Source organism: Myotis myotis, unplaced genomic scaffold, assembly GCF_014108235.1.
Source record: "Myotis myotis isolate mMyoMyo1 unplaced genomic scaffold, mMyoMyo1.p scaffold_m19_p_7, whole genome shotgun sequence".
Classification (NCBI taxonomy): Eukaryota; Metazoa; Chordata; class Mammalia; order Chiroptera; family Vespertilionidae; genus Myotis; species Myotis myotis.
The window spans coordinates 55,170,414-55,189,930 of NW_023416379.1; the positions used below are offsets into that span (position 1 = coordinate 55,170,414).

The 19,517-nt window shown below is 40.1% G+C and overlaps 1 protein-coding gene across 12 annotated transcripts in view; it reads left to right on the plus strand.

Annotated features, from left to right (window-relative positions):
- SNX14 (sorting nexin 14) overlaps positions 1-19,517 on the plus strand; it is a 104,839-nt gene that overhangs the window by 34,981 nt on the left and 50,341 nt on the right. For 5 of the 12 annotated variants that reach the window (XM_036316534.1, XM_036316524.1, XM_036316532.1 and 2 more), the window contains exons 2-7: positions 4,161-4,281; positions 5,378-5,454; positions 5,535-5,613; positions 11,992-12,053; positions 15,807-15,894; positions 18,412-18,496. In XM_036316534.1, the coding sequence (XP_036172427.1) occupies positions 4,177-4,281; positions 5,378-5,454; positions 5,535-5,613; positions 11,992-12,053; positions 15,807-15,894; positions 18,412-18,496 (496 nt within the window). In that variant the 5' untranslated portion in view covers positions 4,161-4,176. Of the gene's footprint in view, positions 1-4,160; positions 4,282-5,377; positions 5,455-5,534; positions 5,614-11,991; positions 12,054-15,806; positions 15,895-18,411; positions 18,497-19,517 lie in introns of those variants that run through there. The other 7 variants (XM_036316533.1, XM_036316526.1, XM_036316530.1 and 4 more) reach the window with 4 other exon arrangements.

Below are 19,517 nucleotides of genomic sequence, written 5' to 3' on the forward strand. Positions count from 1 at the left end.
CAGAGAGGAAGGGAGAGGGATAGAGAGTTAGAAACATCGATGGGAGAGAAACATCGATCAGCTGCCTCCTGCACACCTCCTACCGGGGATGTGCCCGCAACCAAGGTACATGCCCTTGGCCGGAATCGAACTTGGGACCTTTCAGTCCGCAGGCCGACGCTCTATCCACTGAGCCAAACCGGTTAGGGCCTTAAAATGATTTTTGATAAGCAGCTGTGGATATGAATTTCATTATTTTCTCTGTGAATACCTCTATAACTTGAGTTCGTTTCCAGACATAAATTTATTGAGGTGACATGAGACAGACAAAAACTCATAGATACAGACAACAGAATGGTGGTTACCATAGTTTTTTGTTTTGTTTTGTTTTAAATAGCTTGATGTCAAGTATGATATTTTGGTTAGAGTGAAGCTTTGTATAGAGGAATGGGAAAAAATAAGTTATAAAGGTGAGTTGTGACCAGAACGAAAGGGACCATTAAGATCTAAGGGGTTTGTATTTCATTTAGTGGCAACATTAAGCCATGTCTATTTTTTTGAGTGGGTGGTAACCCTGTTTATGTTTTAAATGCTGAGTGAGAGAGCACTTAGTAAAATGATGCAGTGGCTGTTTCTTCACCTCCCTTTTTCTTCTCTCTGTGGACTAGCTTCATTCTCTTCTCACTACATATGTAGTGAGTTGTGGACTCAAGAGCTAGCACCAAACTTTGTACTTTATGCATTTTCTCACAGTTAAACATAATGTGGTAATTAGAATTTGAACTGTATTGTTAGGGGCTGGTGTTTCATAAAATCATGGTAACTGAAATTCGTGAATATCACAACTGTGCATGTGAGGGCTGCCTGTATTGAGACACCTTAACATGACTTATTATATGACACTATATTATCTGGCTTCTGTTTTTTTTTTTAGATTCATCTTAAAGCAGTTTCTGCCTTACAACTGTGCTTAGCCTACTTACTTATCTCATTTGAATTCCCATACTTCCTGTCCAGACCCTCATTTCTCTAACCCTATGCCCTTCTGTTGTTTTTCTCTTACTCACTCTTAGTTTTTCCATAAACATTACTTTCTTTCGCTGAAAGAATTTTCTGTCCTTTCAGTTTTGGGCTGGGTCTTCTGCCCGAGGTGTTCCGATATCATGAGTACTTTCTCTGTCATAATATAGAACTCATGATCACACTGTATTGCACTCACTCACTTGTTACACATACCACACAGCATTTTCTTTTGAAAAAATATATTTTATTGATCTTTCACAGAGAGGAAGGGAGAGGGATAGAGAGTCAGAAACATCCATGAGAGAGAAACATCGATCAGCTGCCTCCTGCACACCCCCCACTGGGGATGTGCCTGCAACCAAGGTACATGCCCTTGACCGGAATCGAACCTGTGACTCTTCAGTCCATAGGCTGACGCTCTAGCCACTGAGCCAAACTGGTCAGGGACCACACAGCATTTTCCATGCAAACAGATACCATGGCACTTCTGTTTCCTATTATATCCCCAGGGCCTAGTATTGGGGGGAATAAAATAGGTACTCAGTAAAATTTTTTTTTTTAATTTAATGCAAAATCAGAATTTTGGTGGGGTATGAATAGTACAATATTATTAGAATACTAGAGGCCCAGTGCACAAAAATTTGTGCACTCGGGAGGAAGGGGGGGTCCCTCAGCCTGGCCTGTGCCCTCTCGCAGTCTGGGACCCCTCAGGAGATAACGCCCTACAGGCTTAGGCCTGATCCCGGGTAGCAGAGGGCAGGCCCAGTCCCTAGGTGCAGCCCCTGGTTGGGCTCAGAGCAGGACTGATTGGGGAGTTGGGGCGCTGCACCCTGTCATGCACAGAGCAGGGCGGATTGGGAGGTTGCGATGCCACCCTCAGTCATGCTCAGGGTAGGGCCAATTGGGGGGTTGGGGCACCGCCCCCTGTCACACTCAAGGCAGGATCGATGGGGAGGTTGCAGCGCCACCCCCTGTCACGCGCAGAGCATGGCCAATCCGGGGGTTGGGGCGCTGCCCCCTGTCACGCACAGAGCAGGGCCCATCAGGGGGGTTGGGGCTCCTTACCCTGTCACGCACAGAGCAGGGTTGATCAGGGGGTTGGGGAGCTCCCCCCTGTCACGCACAGAGCAGGGCCCATCAGGGGTTGAGGAGCTCCCCCCTGTCACTCACAGAGTAGGGCCGATAGGGGAGTTGGGGCCCCGCCCCCTGTCACACACACAGTGCAGGGCGGATCAGGGGGTTGGTGCGCCGCCCTCTGTCACCCACAGAGCAGGGCCGATCAGGGGGTTGGGGTGCCGCTACTGTCACACTCCGGGCAGGGCTGGTGAGGAGGTTATGGTTCTACCCCATCACACACACAGCAGGGCCGGTGGGGGGGGGGGGGCGCGGTTGGTGCGCCGCCCTCTATCACCCACAGAGCAGGGCCGATCAGGGGGTTGGGGCGCCGCCACTCTCACACTCAGGGCAGAGCCGATGGGGAGGTTATGGATCTACCCTGTCACACACAGAGCAGGGCCTGTGGGGGGGTGGGGGGTTGGGGCGCCGCCACCTGTCACAGACAGAGCAGGGCCGATCTGGGGGTTGGAGCGCTGCACCCTGTCACACACAGAGCTGCAGGGCGATCAGGGGGTTGGGGAGCTCCCCCGTATCAGGCACAGAGCAGGGCTGATCAGGAGGTTGGGGCGCCTTCCCCTGTCACGAACAGAGCAGGGTGGATAGGGAGGTTGTGGCCCCACCCCCTGTCACATACAGAGCCGCAGGGTGATCAGGGGGTTTGGGCGCTGCCCCCTGTCACGCTGATCCCGGTGATGGGAGGCCTCGCGACTCCGCTGATCCCGGTGCTGGGAGGCATATTACCCTTATACTATATAGGATAGAGGCCTGGTGCATGGGTGGGGCCGGCTGGTTTGCCCTGAAGGGTGTCCTGGACCAGGGTGGGGGTCCCCACTGGGTGCCTGGCCAGCCTGGGTGAGGGGATGATGGCTGTTTGCAGCTGGTCACACACCCTTCAGGGTGGGGGTCCTCACTGGGGTGCCTGGCCAGTCTGGGTGAGGGGCTGAGGGCTGAAGCTCCCAACTGCTCCTCTTTTTCTTTTTCTTTTTATTCTGGGCCAGCTTTAGCTCTGGCTCCAGCTCTGAGGCCTCTGCTGCTGAAAGCAGGTATCTGGTTTGTTTGGGTTCTATAATTGAAACAGTGTATAACTCCAGCTCTGAGATCCCGGCTCGCTGAAAGCAGGTTTCTGGGGTTTTGTTTAGCTTCTATATTTGTTACAATGTTTCAAACTGCAGGCTCAGAGGCCGGCAAGGCCGGCAGGGGACGTTGGTTTCCTCCGTCACTGATTCAAGCAAGCTTCATGTTAGTTTCAAGCTGCCTGGCTGCCGGCTGCCATCTTGGCTGGCAGTTAATTTGCATATTGCCCTGATTAGCCAATGGGAAGGGTAGCGGTTGTACGCTAATTACCATGTTTCTCTTTTATTAGATAGGATTAGAAGGTATTCTGGAAGAATGTAGTATATGCTAGTTAAACATGACAACTTAGGTACCAAATTAGGAAATAGTGAAAATTTATACTTCCTTATACTTATCTATAGCTTTTTCTCCATTTTATTTATTTATTTTTAAAATTTTTATTTATTTATTTATTTTAAAAATATATTTTATTAATTTTTTACAGAGTGGAAGGGAGAAGGATAGAGAGTTAGAAACATCAATAAGAGAGAAACATTGATCAGCTGCCTCCTGCACATTCCCTACTGGGGATGTGCCCGCAACCAATGTATATGCCCTTGACTGGAATCGAACCCGGGACCCTTTAGTCTGCAGGCTGATGCTCTATCCACTGAGCCAAACCGGTTAGGGCTTAAAATTTATTTTTAATTACAGTTGACAATACAGTATATTAGTTTCAGTTGTATAACATAGTGATTAGATATTTATAAACCTTACAAAATATACTTCTTTATACTTTATGTGAAATGTTCTTTTGATAGCATACATTCTGTGATTCTTATAGCTGGTTACATTATAGAAAATCATGATTGGAGAAATTGCTTCAGTCTAATATAATAGGTGCTTAATGAATACTTGTTAAATCAATAAAGGGACAACTTAGTGTTATATTTTTTTGTTTCTAATAATTATTTTTATTTATTTCTAAGGTATCTTCATATTTTAATGATCTTCTGGTCATTTGTTGCTGGAGTTGTCACATTCTACTGCTCATTAGGACCTGATTCTCTCTTACCAAATATGCTCTTCACAATAAAATACAAACCCAAGGTAAAATTTATGTGTTCTTATTTATAAAAGTCAATATGTCTGATCCTGTGCTGTTTGATATTATTATTGAAAACATGTTAAAGAAGTAATTAAAAAAAATACATATCTGCTACTTAATGGAAGACATCAAAACATTTTCAAAGTGAAATTTATGTATGTTTATATTTTTAAAGTCTGCAGTTCTCTAAGGAGGAGTTATAAAAAGAAAATACAAAATTCTCAGAAAGTTGGGATTTAAAGTTGCAGTGTATTCTCTAACTGCATATTGACTATGAGGACAATAAATAAAAACAGAGGTTCCCAACGTTGGTTGTACTGTAGAATCACCTGGGAAATCTTTAAGAATAAAGATTCCTGGGCCCTATAGATTTTAATTGAGTAGTTCTATAATAGCCTTGTAATCAGTACTTGTTTAAAAAAGCTTTCCAGGTGATCCTGGGGCACAGGCACAATGAAATCAACCCCATTAATTTCCTAAATATCTATTTGTTTCATAGAAACAAACAGTGAAATAATTAGGCAGTTTGCTTAACCAAAATAATTTGTATTTCTGAAATTTGATAAAGATGGTAGTGTATTGAATCTATCTCTGGTAGGCAAAGGCCCTAGTATGTAGATCAGGATTTAGTGGGATATCTTGAAGTCTTACTTGATAATTCTTCAAGTTGGTGCAGTCCCTCATCTCAGGTTTCTTGGTATTAAACGCAGAGTAAACACAGCTGAAAGTGGTGCTCTGTAACCTTACTAGTTATCACATAGAAAATAGTTTTTTCTTATACTGTTGCTGTAGAGTATTATTTTCAAATATAGATTGATTTTTTTTTATAAGCGACCATAAAAATTGACTTGAATTATAACCTTGGGAACTTGGCTTAAGTATTGTAAAGATGTTTTTTCTCTGTTGTCTATTTAGTTTAGCATGTAGTATTTATTACAAAGAATGGTTTTAGTGTTAAAGCAGACAATAATTTAAAAAAACGCTCTGAATTCATACATTGATTAATAAGCTTTGGAAAAATTGATTCTCTTTTGTAAAGATGATAAGTGAAGTAAAGACAAATTTCCACCTTCCCCTTCCCCAATTTTCCTTTTTTAGCAGTTAGGACTTCAGGAATTATTTCCTCAAGGTCGCAGCTGTGCTGTTTGTGGTAAAGTGAAATGTAAACGACATAGGTAAGTTAAATATTTTTATTTGTTGATCCTTCCAGTTACATTTTGAATTGCAGGCAATTTAATTGTATGATTTTCTTTAGGCCTTCCTTGCTACTTGAAAACTACCAGCCATGGCTAGACATGAAAATTTCTTCCAAGGTTGATGCATCTCTCTCAGAGGTAACTGGTTTAATTAACATTGCCAAATATACTCAAGCAGAAAATATTAAATATCTATGGAAAATTTAATTATGGAGCATCTCAGTATATATTCTACCTAATCAGTCCCTGGCTAGGTAGTTGATTATTATGAAAGATGGGGCTTGAATGATAAGCTAGAAATGTTTTTGGATCCCATGTCTAATTTAAATGGACATTTTAGCCAAATAAAGTACTGTTTAACCTAGTTATTGCTTTACTCTTATAAACAGTCATTTTTAGGATAGGGCAGTAGAAATAACCAATTGCAATTTCAAAGGAGGGACCTGAGCAACAGGGAGCAAATTGTGTGTCTTACTGAATTATGACCTTACTTTTGACTAGCTGAAGGGTAGAACAGAGAATGGGATACTTTTCACTGTTTCTGCATAATTTGGGAATAGAAAGCATGTTCTCTTATCTTTGTTCAAACCAACATTTTATATGTGCCTTTTTGGTACCATATTATATATTTTAGTTATTTCTTTTAAAGACATGTCTTCTCCATTGATCTGAGGAAGCAGTCAAGTTCTTGAAGGCAGGCAATGGAGTCTCATTTGTTCCCAGCACCAAGTGCAGGGCCAGATACATTGTTGGTAGCTAAATTAAATTGAATGATAATTAGTCAAAGAATAGCTTTAGACATCTGTATCCTGCCTAATTATCTTTTTCCCCAGTTTTTTATCCTGCTGTGGCTGAAAGTGTGCTGCATAAATGCCAAACTCCTGGCGTTTTTTGTGTTTTTTTTTTCATTTCTTCTGTAAGGTCTTTTTTTTTAAATTAAATGTATTGGGGTGACATTGGTGACTTTTTTCACTGTAAGGATTTTTTCAGGACATTTAAGACTGTGCTATCCAATATGGTAGCCACTACCCACATCTGGCTACCAATAAACACTTGGAATGGTTGTAATGTACTGTATGTGTAAAATATATACTGGATTTTGAGGACTTAGTAAGGAAAAAGGAATGAAAAATATGCTATTAAAGATTTTATTGATTATAAGTTGAAATGATAAATTTTGGATATATTGGGTTAAATAAAATATATCATTAACTTAATTTCACCTGTTTTGTTTTTAAAATGTAGCTATTAGAATATTTAAAATTATATATGTGGCTGCCCTAGCCAGTTTGGATCAGTGTATAGCGCATAGGCCTGTGGACCAAAGGGTCCTGGGTTTGACTCTGGTCAAGGGCAGGTTCCTTGGTTGCAGGCTCCTCCCCAGACTGGGCCCTGCTCAGAGGTCGTGCGGGAGACAACCAATTGATGAGTTTCTCTCACATCGATATTTCTCTTTGTCTTTCCCTCTCCCACTGTCTCTAAAATCAATGGAAAAATATCCTCGGGTGAGGATTAAAAAATAATATATGTGGCTCACATTATATTTCTGTTGGAGATTGCTGATTTGAAGTCTGTTGAAGACAAGACTTCTAACAAGAGTATTTTTTATGTCTTTGACACTTCATATTTCTTTAAAAAAAAAGGAAATATAGCAAAGCTCTTTACCTAGTGTCTGGCACTTTTGGTGTTTGATAAATATTAGCTCGAAATTTAAAAACATATTTTGAGATGTTTTTATATAGGCAGAAGCTGGATTAGGCCGTAGAAATGAAAAGAGCAGTAAGGTATGGTTCCTTTCTTCTAGGAACTTCAGTCTAGGAGGGAAGTTCCCCATATAAACAGGTAATTACAATATAATGTAATGCAGGGAATAATGGAACAAATGTATAAAGTGTATTATTAGTACAGAGAAAGAAGTGCATAAAGTGTTGAGAAGGGCAGTCAGGAAGTATGACTAGAAGTTTGCCAGACTGATAGTGTAGGAAAGGTATTTAAGGTTTTGGGAAGAGCTTTTGAAAGGAAAGAGAGGCTTTGAAACAAGGTGTAATGTTCAGTAAACTGGAGGGTAAAATGTGAAGCAGGATGTGGACAATGAAGAGACAATATTCTTTTTTTTTTTTTTTTTTTTAATTTTCACCCGAGGATATTTTTCTATTGATTTTTAGAGAGAGTGGAAGAGAGAGGGAAAGACAAAGAGAAATATCGATGTGAGAGAAACACATCGATCGGTTGCCTCCTGCATACGCCCCGAGCAGGGCCTGGGCTGGGGAGGAGCTGCAACCGAGGTATGTGCCCTTGACTGGAATGGAACCTGGGACCCTTCGGTCTACAGGCGGACACTCTATCCAATGAGCCAAACTGGCTAGGCAAGAGAGACATTAGTCTAATAGTTAATATTTATTGATAATTTACTATATAGACACTGTGCTAATCACTGTACTTGCATTATTTCATGTAATCACACAACCTATGAAGTAGGTGCTGTTAATAGATTATTTAACCAAAACGGGTTCAGAGAGTTTAAGTAATTTTCTCAAGTTTCATAGCTGGTTAGCAGAGCTCATTCTAAAACTCAGGTCTGGCTTAGTTTTTAACCAGCTTTTGTTTTCTGTTAATCCTCACCCGAGGGTATTTTTCCATTGATTTTTAGAGAGAGTAAACTGCAGGGGGAGAGACAGAGAGAGAAACATCGATGTGAGAGAGATATTGATTGGTTGTCTCCCCCACCTGCCCCAACCAAGGCTGGGGATCAAGCTGGCAACCGAGGCAGGTACCCTTGACTGAAATCAAACCCAGGACCCTTTAGTCCGCAGGCCAACACTCTATCCACTGACCCAAACTGGCTAGGGTCTTAACCAGTTTTTATATAACCATTTAGAAATAAGATAATCAGAGGACTTAAAGGGCCATGCTGAAGAAGTTTAATTGATCATGGAAGCCAGTGACTTCCAACCGTGTAACTAGAATTTTTAGTTGTGACTTACAGGATGCAGTGGGAGGTAAAAAGGGAATAAATGATAACTGCCTGTATGCAGCTTTCTCCTGCCCCTTCAAAAACCAGTGCAGCTTCACTTTTCTTACTTTGATATATTGAGGGTTTCATGCAAGGAAGCGATGTGATCAAATGTTTTAGGTCACTTTGGCAGCTCTATGGGGGTTGGGGATGGGAGCTAGCCTGTAAGGAGGGAGACTAGTTTGGAGGCTATTGCTACAATATAGGGGTGAGATGATGAGGACCTGAAAAGAGCTACTTAGGATGTAAAATCTGTGGGATTTGGTGATTGGTCTTACTGGATATGGGGAATAAAGTAAAACTAAATGTTTAATGGTAAATTTTCTAATCTCCACTCTGTGTCCTATCCCTGTTTATATCCCAACTGATAGCATTAATGTTCAGTTTTTATAGTAAAAAAATCCAAATCTTGTTATCTTACTTTTTAGAGAATCCACAACCTTCATTACTGCTGTCTAGATATACTAGAGGCCTGGTGCATAGATTTGCGCACCAGTGGGGTCTCTTGGCCTGGCCTACGGACATCCGCCCAAGGGGTTCCAGATTTCGAGAAGGTGCAGGCTAGGCCAAGGGACCCCATCGGTGCATGATCAGGGCTAAGGAGGGACCGCAGGAGGGCTATAGGGAGTATCTGACCCATTTCACCCAGTCCCTGATCGGGCCGCTGACTGGGACCATCTTTGCCCAGTCCTGATCAGGGCTGATCAGGGCCAGCCGGCTGGGGAGGGACCGCAGAGGGCTCCAGGGCATGTCTGGCCCATCTTGCCTAGTCCCGATTGGCTGGACCCCAGCAGCAAGCTAAACCAACTGGTCGGAGCGCCTGCCCCCTGGTGATCAGTGCGCGTCATAGCTACCGGTCTAACAGTCTAATGGTCACTTAGGCTTTTATAGATATACTAGAGGCCCGTTGCAGGAAGATTCCTGCAAGAATAGGGCTTCCTGTGGCTGGAGCAAAGCAGAAAAGGGAGCGAAACCCTGTAAGGTGGGCTTCGCTCCCACTCCCAGCAGCTCTGGCTGGGTTTCCTCTCCCGCTCCCAGCTGCTGTGGCGGGTTTGCCCTCCCGCTCCCAGCTGCTGCGGCTGGGTTTGCCCTCCTGCTCCCAGCTGCTGTGGCTGGGTTTGACCTCCCGCTCCCATCTGCTCCGGCTGGGTTTGCCCTCCCGCTCCCGGCCGCTGCTCCTGGGTTTCCCCTCCCGCCTCCTGCCTCCGCATCCTTGGCTCCATTCCTGTCTCCGCCGCCTCTACTTTGCTCCCTTCTGTAGCGCTTTGCTTCCACGTTGTCTTCAGTCTTTGCTCCCAGCCAGTATATGCAAATTAACTGCCATCTTGGTTGGGTTAATTTGCATATAGCCACTCTGATTGGCTGGTGGGCGTGGCTTAAAGTGAAGGAACAGTCAATTTGCATATTTGTCTTTTATTAGTGTAGACTAGAGGCCCGGTGCACAAAAATTTGTGCACTCGGGGGAGGGGGGTAACTCAGCCTGGCCTGTGCCCTCTCGCAGTCTGGGACCCATCGGGAGATAACGACCTGCTGGCTTAGGCCTGCTCCCAGGGTGCAGAGGGCAGGCCCAATCCCTAGGTGCAGCCCCTGGTCGGGCTCAGAGCAGGGCCGATTGGGGAGTTGGGGCGCCGCCCCCTGTCATGCACAGAGCAGGGCGGATTGGGAGGTTGCGATGCCACCCTCAGTCACACTCAGGGTAGGGCCAATAGGGGGGGTTGGGGCACTGCCCCCTGTCACACTCAAGGCAGGGTCGATGGGGAGGTTGCGGCGCCACCTCCTGTCACGCACAGAGCCGCAGGGTGATCAGGAGGTTTGGGCGCTGCCCCCTGTCATGCTGATCCCGGTGCTGGGAGGCATATTACCCTTTTACTATATAGGATAGAGGCCTGGTGCACGGGTGGGGGCCGGCTGGTTTGCCCTGAAGGGTGTCCTGGATCAGGGTGGGGGTCCCGCTTGGGTGCCTGGCCAGCCTGGGTGAGGGGTTGATGGCTGTTTGCAACTGGTCACACCCCCTTCAGGGTGGGGGTTCCCACTGGGGTGCCTGGCCAGTCTGGGTGAGGGGCTGAGGGCCGTTTTCAGGCTGGCGGGTGACTGAAGCTCCCAACCGCTCCTTTTTTTCTTTTTTTTAAAATTCTGGGCCAGCTTTAGCTCTGAGGCTTGGCTCCAGCTCTGAGGCCTCGGTTGCTGAGAGCAGGTATCTGGTTTGCTTGGGTTCTATAATCGAAACACTGTTTCAACTCCAGCTCTGAGATCCCGGCTGGCTGAAAACAGGTTTCTGGGGTTTTGTTTAGCTTCTATATTTGTAACAATGTTTCAAACTGCAAGCTCAGAGGGCAGCAGTGGCAGGCGGGGAACGTTGGCTTCCTCCGTCACTGAAGCAAGCAAGCCTTATGTTCGCTTCAAGCTGCCTGGCTGCCGGCCGCCATCTTGGCTGGCAGTTAATTTGCATATCGCCCTGATTAGCCAATGGGAAGGGTAGCGGAGGTACGGCTAATTACCATGTTTCTCTTTTATTAGATAGGATATAGTCAGATTGAGTACATTGTTTCATTCCCTCCCTGTTGCTTTTTAAAGTTACTGCCCACTGCTGCAAGTCCTTTTAAAAATTAAAACGTACTGCTATACCAGGCTAAAAAAAAAATGGATGGTTTAATATACAAGGTTGGTTTTGTTGCTTTTTCAATATAACTTGTGCAGCTAAAATTTTCACAAAGTGAACATATCTATATAACCAGCACTGGGCAACCTAGAAGTTCCTTCTTGCTCTCTTCTAGTCACTATCCTCCCTTCAAGGAAATCACTGACATCTAATTTTGACCCTTTTCAAAAGGGGTCAAATATGTGTAGTTATCTACTTGTTTCTTCATTTTATTCTGGGAATACTGATTTACAGAGAGAGTTCAGAATACAAAAAAGGCCCTAGCCAGTTTGGCTCAGGGGATAGAGTGTTGGCCTGCAGACTGAAGGGTCATGGGTTCGATTCTGGTCAAGGGCACATACCTGGGTTGCGGCTCGATCCCCAGTAGGGGATGTGCAGGAGGCAGCCCATCAATGATTCTCTCTCATCATGATGTTTCTGTCTCTCTCTCCCTCTCTTTCCTCTCTGAGATCAATAAAAATATATATTAAAAAAAATACAAAAAAGTAGCTTATTTTCCTTCTTTCCAGTGAACTTTCTTGGTTCAGTGAACCTTCAGATTCAGGAACAATTTAAAGTTTTTTAAAATAAATTTTTCATTATGGGAATATTTAGAAATGTGTATGTCATTCTAATAATAACTTTATTTTTTATGGAGTTTTATGGTTTTCAAAGTGTTTTCTCATGTTCTCTTTGATCATCACAACCACCATGTAAGGTTGACATAGGCATTTTGTCATGTATATGATGTTAGTAATTGGGCTAACAAAATTGGTATATATATATATTCAATAGTATATATTAGTAGTTTATTTTCCCAGAATTTACTTAATTAATTTTTCTTTAAAACATAATTTTTATGCAGGTTTTTATTTTTATGCAGGTGCTTGAATTAGTGTTGGAAAACTTTGTTTATCCGTGGTACAGGTATGTTCTTTCTATAACCTTTTTCCTTTAGTATAATAAATACCATTAAGTGAAACGTGCTAATGATGTATTTTAGCGTGGGCCAGGATTTATCAATTTTGGCACTATTGACATTTTAGGCGAACAAATTCTTTGTTGTGAGGTGCTGTACTGTGTGTGCATTAAAGGATATTTAGTAGAACCCCTGGCCTTTTCCACTAGATACTAGTAGCACTCCCTCCTCCTTCTAGTTGTGACACCAAAAATATCTTTAGAGATTGCTAAATGTTACCTGGGAGGTATAATTGGCCCTAGTTAATAACCACTGATGTAGGAAGTCAATTAATAGTTTAGTGATAACAAAGAGGAAAAAATCTTAGGCCACTTTTTGAAAGAAAAGTAACTTGTAGAATTTTTTATTACTCCTAAATATAATAAATGATTTAATACTTTTTATATTTGAAATAATTATACATTTAGAAGAAAAATTTATATTCATATGTTTTATTAAATTGAAAGATAATTTTCCTAAAATATTAAGATTTTTTCAAAGTAACTTCGTTTTCCACATGTGCTATAGATGTACAAGTGTCCTATACCTTGCAGAATATAGAAAATAGTTTAGATCTAAAAAATGAGTACATATTTTCTTACAGAAGCATCAGATATTTAGTTATATATTGAACAGTTATACCTATATGATTTATAGATGTAATATTTAATGACACCTACCCTAATTTTATATTGATTTAGTGTATTTTGAATTTTCTAATTAAAAATGCTAGTGGTTGAATTGATCTATAGTGTATTAAAACAAATTTAATACCATGTTTATGTGTCATATTTTCCTGAAAAGCTCTGTAAATTAATTTTTTATGTTGGATTCTGTCTTAAGTATGGGGAATTTGCCATTTAAGTAAAGTTAATGGTGAGAGTCCTTTTATAAAATAAATCCTGTTATAAAAACTTTCTCTCCCTTGCCAACCTACCATGTTATGGCTCTTTAGACATAAAATATATCTGTATTTCTAAATGTTAAAGTATGTATTTTTCCTTAGTATAGCTTTTGGTGCTGTAATATTCCTTTCCCTGGGATATTTTTAAAAAATTCTTTATTGTTGAAAGTATTACATATGTCTTCTTTTCCCTCCATTGACCTCTCCCCGCCCACTCCCACCCCCCAGCACATGCCCTCACCCCACTACTGTCTGTGTCCATTGGTTATGCTTATATGCATGCATACAAGTCCTTTGGTTGATCTCTTACCCACCCCTCTGCCTTCCCTCTGAGGTTTGTTGGTCTGTTAGATGCTTCTATGTCTCTGTATCTATTTTTGTTCATCAGTTTATGTTGTTCATTATATTCCACAAATCGTGAGATCATGTGATACTTTCTCAGATTGGCTTATTTCACTTAGCATAATGCTCTCCAGTTCCATCCATGGTGTTGCAAATGGTAAAAGTTTTTCTTTTTTACAGCAGCATAGTATTCCATTATGTAGATGTACCACAATTTTTTAATCCACTCATCTGCTGATGGGCACTTAGGCTGTTTCCAAATCTTAGCTATTGTAACTTGTGCTGCTATGAACATAGGGGTGCATATGTTCTTTCTGCTTGGTATTTCTGATTTCTTTTTTTAAAAAAAATATTTTATTGTCTTTTTACAGAGAGGAAGAGAGAGGGTTAGAGAGTTAGAAACATCAATGAGAGAGAAACATCAACCAGCTGCCTCCTGCACACTCCCGACTGGGAATGTGCCTGCAACAAAGGTACATGCCCTTGACTGGAATCGAACCTGGGACCTTTCAGTCCACAGGCCGACGCTCTATTCACTGAGCCAAACCAGTTAGTGCGGTATTTCTAATTTCTTGAGATATATTCCTAGAATTGGGATTACTGGGTCAAATAGGAGTTCCATTTTGAATTTTTTGAGGTAGCTCCATACTCTTCTCCACAGTGGCTGCACCAGTCTGCATTCCCACCAGCAGTGCACTAGGGCTCCTTTTTCTCCGCATCCTCACCAGCACTTGTCGTTTGTTGATTTGTTGATGATAGCCATTCTGTCAGGTGTGAAATGATACCTCATTGTCATTTTGATTTGCATCTCTCATATGATTTGTGACTTTGAGCATTTTTTTTCATGTCTCTCGGCCTTCTGTATGTCCGCTTTTGAGAAGTGTCTGTTTAGGTCCTTTGCCTATTTTTTGATTGGATTGTTTATCTTCCTTTTTTTTTTTATAATATATTTTTATTGATTTTAGAGAGGAAGGGAGAGGGAGAGAGAGATAGAAACATCAATGATGAGAGAGAATCATTGATTGGCTGCCTCTTGCACGCACCCTATTGGAGATCGAGCCCACAACACGGGCATGTGCCCTTGACTGGAATCAAACCCGGGACCCTTTAGTCCGAAGGCCAATGCTCTATCCACTGAACCAAGCTGGCCAGGGCTGTTTATCTTCCTTTTGTTAAGTTGTATGAGTTCCCTATAAATTTTGGAGATTAAAACCTTATTGGATGTAACATTGGCAAATATGTTCTCCCATGCAGTGGGCTGTCTTGTTTTGTTGATGGTTTCTTTTGCTGTGCAGAAGCTTTTTATTTTGATGTAGTCCCATTTGTTTATTTTCTCCTTAGTTTCCATTGTCCTAGGACAGTGATGGCGAACCTATGACACGCGTGTCAGAGGTGACACGCGAACTCATTTTTTTGGTTGTTTTTTCTTTGTTAAATGGCATTTAAATATATAAAATAAATATCAAAAATATAAGTCTTTGTTTTACCATGGTTGCAAATATCAAAAAATTTCTAAAAAAAAAAAAAAAAATTTCTATATGTGACACAGCACCAGAGTTAAGTTAGGGTTTTTCAAAATGCTGACACGCCGAGCTCAAAAGGTTCGCCATCACTGTCCTAGGAGATGTGTTGGTAAAGATATTGCTACAACATATGTCTGATATTTTGCTGCCTATGGATTCTTGTAAGATTTGTATGGTTTCCTGTCTTACATTTAAGTCTTTTGTCCATTTTTAGTTTATTTTTGTGTATGGTGTAAGTTTCCCTGGGATATTGTAATAATGGGAAGCATGGTTGGTAAATTATCTTCCTTATTCTACCTAGGGACTTAACAGTTAGCACCATCTTCAAGTGCAGGATGTCACCATTACACATCTTGATTAGGGAAGTGTCCTAGCTCTCCTAGGGACCTCAAGATCTCAGGAAAATAAAAAGTAGCTCCTCAAAAGAAGGTTGTCAGAATTTTTGTTTAAAAGCATTTGAATTTTAGTTTCTTCTTTTTCAAATAATACATACTTTTTTCTTTATATTTGGAATTAGTTTATATTATTAATCTATAAATATTTTAAATAAATTTAAAATTTATTGTATATTAATTGTATATTAATTTAATTCAATTGCTTCTTCAAAATTCCTTGTTTTGCTTCTTAGAAATTTTTTTGATGCTGCTTAGAAAATGATTTTGGTACTGTAAAAATATGACTATGTACATTATGGATGTCTACAGGGAAATATATACTTCAATTTAGTTAATAGTGATTGTTTTGGTACTAGAATTATGGGAGATGTTTATTTTCTTTTATATATATTTGTCTTTTATTCTGTAATGTAATGTATTATTTGTTAAGAAACAAAAGAAAAATAGCATAAATAAATGGAAAAAAACTAGGAAGCTCTAAACTTCCCTTGCTTTCTAGAAAGTGAAGCTGTATATTTCTCTGGACTTCTAAATTCTTGTTTTTCTCCTTAATTGAAGGGATGTAACAGATGATGAGTCCTTTGTTGATGAACTGAGGATTACTCTAAGATTTTTTGCATCTGTCTTAATTCGAAGGATTCACAAGGTACAAGTTTATAATGAGAAATTTGGGAATTTGAGGCCTTATGGTTACTAAAGAGAGTTTTAAAAATCTTATATTTACTTTATCCTATACTGTATATATTTGTGTTTTCTTTTTTCACTTTTCATTTTTTTTAGATTAAAAAATGAGTGGATCACTTATGATTCATTGATCAGTTTTACTTTAATGCTTAGACATTTTGGTTTGTGGCAGTTAGAAATGAAAAGACAACTATAGGAAAAACAGTCATGTTCCAGTTTGATGAATTTACTGTGTAAATGGTAATTATTTTGACCTACTTTTTAAAAAGATGTTTGAGCCATATTTTGTGTATGTTTGGGTCTTTTCCTACAGATATATTTTTATAGTGTGTTAGTGATAGACACACATACTTGTCTACTGTAGAATTTAATATATTTATAATAAATTAGTATATAATATCTCTGCCATTAGTATATAAAATAAAGATTAATCTTGTTGAACATTCCTATACATTCAAGAAATGAACAATACAGTCAAACACTATAGAAGCCGAAACCGGTTTGGCTCAGTGGATAGAGCGTCGGCCTGTGGACTGAAAGGTCCCAGGTTCGATTCCGGTCAAGGGCATGTACCTGGGTTGCGGGCACATCCCCAGTAGGAGATGTGCAAGAGGCAGCTAATCGATGTTTCTCTCTCATCGATGTTTCTAACTCTCTATCTCTCTCCCTTCCTCTCTGTAAAAAATCAATAAAATATATTAAAAAAAAACAAAAAACAAAACACTATAGAAAAGATATGCAAAAAATATGAATAAGCAGTTCACAAAAGAAAAATATAAAATGGCCAATGAATACTTAAACTATGTTGTTTCATCAAATATAACTTTTTGATAAGATACTTTAATATACCTTAATATACATATATATTTAAAATAATAGACTTTAAAAAATATTTTTATTGATTTCAGAGAGAGAAAGGGAGAGGGAGAGAGAGATAGAAACATCGATTGACTACCCCTGAAAGATAAAAAAGAGTGATAATATATACTAATGATGATTGTGGGGAAACAGGCAAAGCAAGTATGACTCCAAATTGGTGTAACTCTTATGCTGGAAGGCAGTTTGGGAATCTTCATTAAAATATTTAAAAATGTTTATACTCCCAAATTTAATTCCATTTTTGAACAATATATTTTAAAGAGATAATCAGAGTTTATGTAAAAATGTATGTCAAGAATTCATTTCTATAATGAAAACCTGTTTTTTTTAATGATAAGATTGTTGGTTAATTAGTATACATGCTATCTATAGAATTCTACTTAGCCATGAAAAGTGACTTTGTAGAATAGTACTTATTTCCATGGGAATTTATCTCCTGTAGTCAAGTGGAAGGGGCTAGAAAATAATACATGTGGCATTTTTCCATTTTGAAAACAAAGCCTATCAAATGCCAAAGTCCAATAAATTTTCTTTTTGGTGATTTATTTTATTTGCAATTTATTTTTAGTTATTTTATTTTATGGGTGTTCATATAAGCCCTCAGTCCTCTCTCACTAACCTACCATAGTCACTAGTTTCCAGAATGAAAAAGTTTATTTGCAGGTAGTCTTAGTAAACACAAGTTTATAGTCTCAGAGATTTTTCCTTGAAAGCATTTAAAACACATCAAAGAAATAAACCATGAATAAAACATTGTGAGAAAAATTTATTATATAGGACATGCATATTAAGATATTTTCATTACTGTGGTAGAAAAATTTTCTAAAGCTACAGTTACTATGATCTAAGAATATAAAGTGCTCTTAAAATTAAGTTTTTATTCCCCGCTCTGATCTCCAGGTTCCACAAAAACAATTTTCCCCTGCAGTTTCTTAGGGTGTCCCCAATTAGGTGATCCTATGTATTGGGCTTAGTAATCAAAAGCAAGATTTTAAAGAGGAAAAAAAAAAAGAGAGAGGAAAAAAGAGCCAGAGTAAGTGCGCAAACTCCGGCTCTGCGGTGCAAATCTGTGCAGTCTTTTTTTCCCCTTGGTCTAAGCAGCCGGCACACTGTTAAAATGTTTAGGCAGCCCTTTTGCGCCCAGTTCAGCTATGAGTTGCTTTTTCGAGTTCCCTTCTGTTAGCAGCCCTGCAGATCCTCTTCCACATTCGCATATCACGCCAGCCCCAGCGTCCATGGACTTTCCTGGCGCAGACTTCCCTGGATCCTCCAGCTCCCACCGTGCGCGTTTTTCTCTCCTGCCCGGACCACAGACCTCACCTTATCCTAGGTGAAATCTGACCTTTCCGTGAGGGGGTGCAGAGCTCCTCTGAATCTGCGTGCTAGCGCCACTTGGGGACCGGTGTTCCCGGGTTCGCAGCTGTTCGCTGGGTGCTGTTGTTGTAGATTCCCCATAAAATTAAGTTTTTGAAAGATTCCAAATAACAACATCTCATTTTTAAGACCATGTGTTCCTATCTTAAATATATATCGTGTTCTTGTCATTGTAACTTAGTGATAATTATTTTAAAAGTTTTATTTTAATGTTGAATTTTTCTAGGTGGATATACCATCTATTATAACCAAGAAACTATTAAAAGCAGCAATGAAGCATATAGAAGTGATAGTTAAAGCCAGTCAGAAAGGTAATACAAGTTTTTACTATAAAGTTTGAGTGATTTTATTTTTATATATCAACTTTCATCTTAAATATTTAAGTATGGGTACTTAAACATTAACAGGTGCATTCAAAATGCTATGAGAGTACTCTTAAACAAATAATTTTTAATAGTTTGTTAATCATATAAGTGATTGTGAAAACTCAGCAATCTATGAAAATTAAAATACAGTTAACTTTTAGATGTAGGGTTGATTACTTTCGAGTTATATTGGATGATTTTTTGTTGCCTTCATTGCTTCCTCTAAAGTATATCTCACTCTCTTCCCCCTTTCTCCTTAATGATTTCACAATTTTGACTTAGCCTATATACTATCCATCCTATATACTGCCTATCCTATAGGGTGTCTCAAAATTCACGCAAGATTTGAATTTTGCGTGAGCATTAACAACAACAACAACAAAAAATAAAAGCCTAATTTACTTGGTTTATTGAATCAGATTCTACTATCTGTTGCCCTTTGATTTCAATCCCTTCAATTTGATAAGCATTACCAAGTATCAATTATGGCCCAGGAGCAGGGACAATGAAGGCCACGGCTTTGCATATGTGCCAGCAAAGCCGCGGAGGCCATTTACCCGATGTGCTATTCCATACATAACCCTATACTGTATACTTTATGAATCAATAAAAAACTTACAATTTTTAATTATAAACCTGTGTTTTCTATCAAAATTACTTCTTGTGTGAATTTTGGGACACCCTATATGTACTGCTGCTGTATTAATTTTACTATTCTTATATGGTACCTCCCTACTAACCAAAATTAATGACTGCTGTAGAGTCTAAACTGTATATTTAAATTATTTTCTGTCATTGAATATGTTGATCTGCTTTTGTCTTTTATTGTGTACTAGAGGCCTGGTGCACAAAATTCATGCACTCAGTGGGTGGGGGTCCCTCAGCCCAGCCTGCACCCTCTCGCAGTCTGGGAGCCCTTGGGGGATGTCCTAAGCCAGCAGTAGGACATCCTTAGCACTGCTGTGGA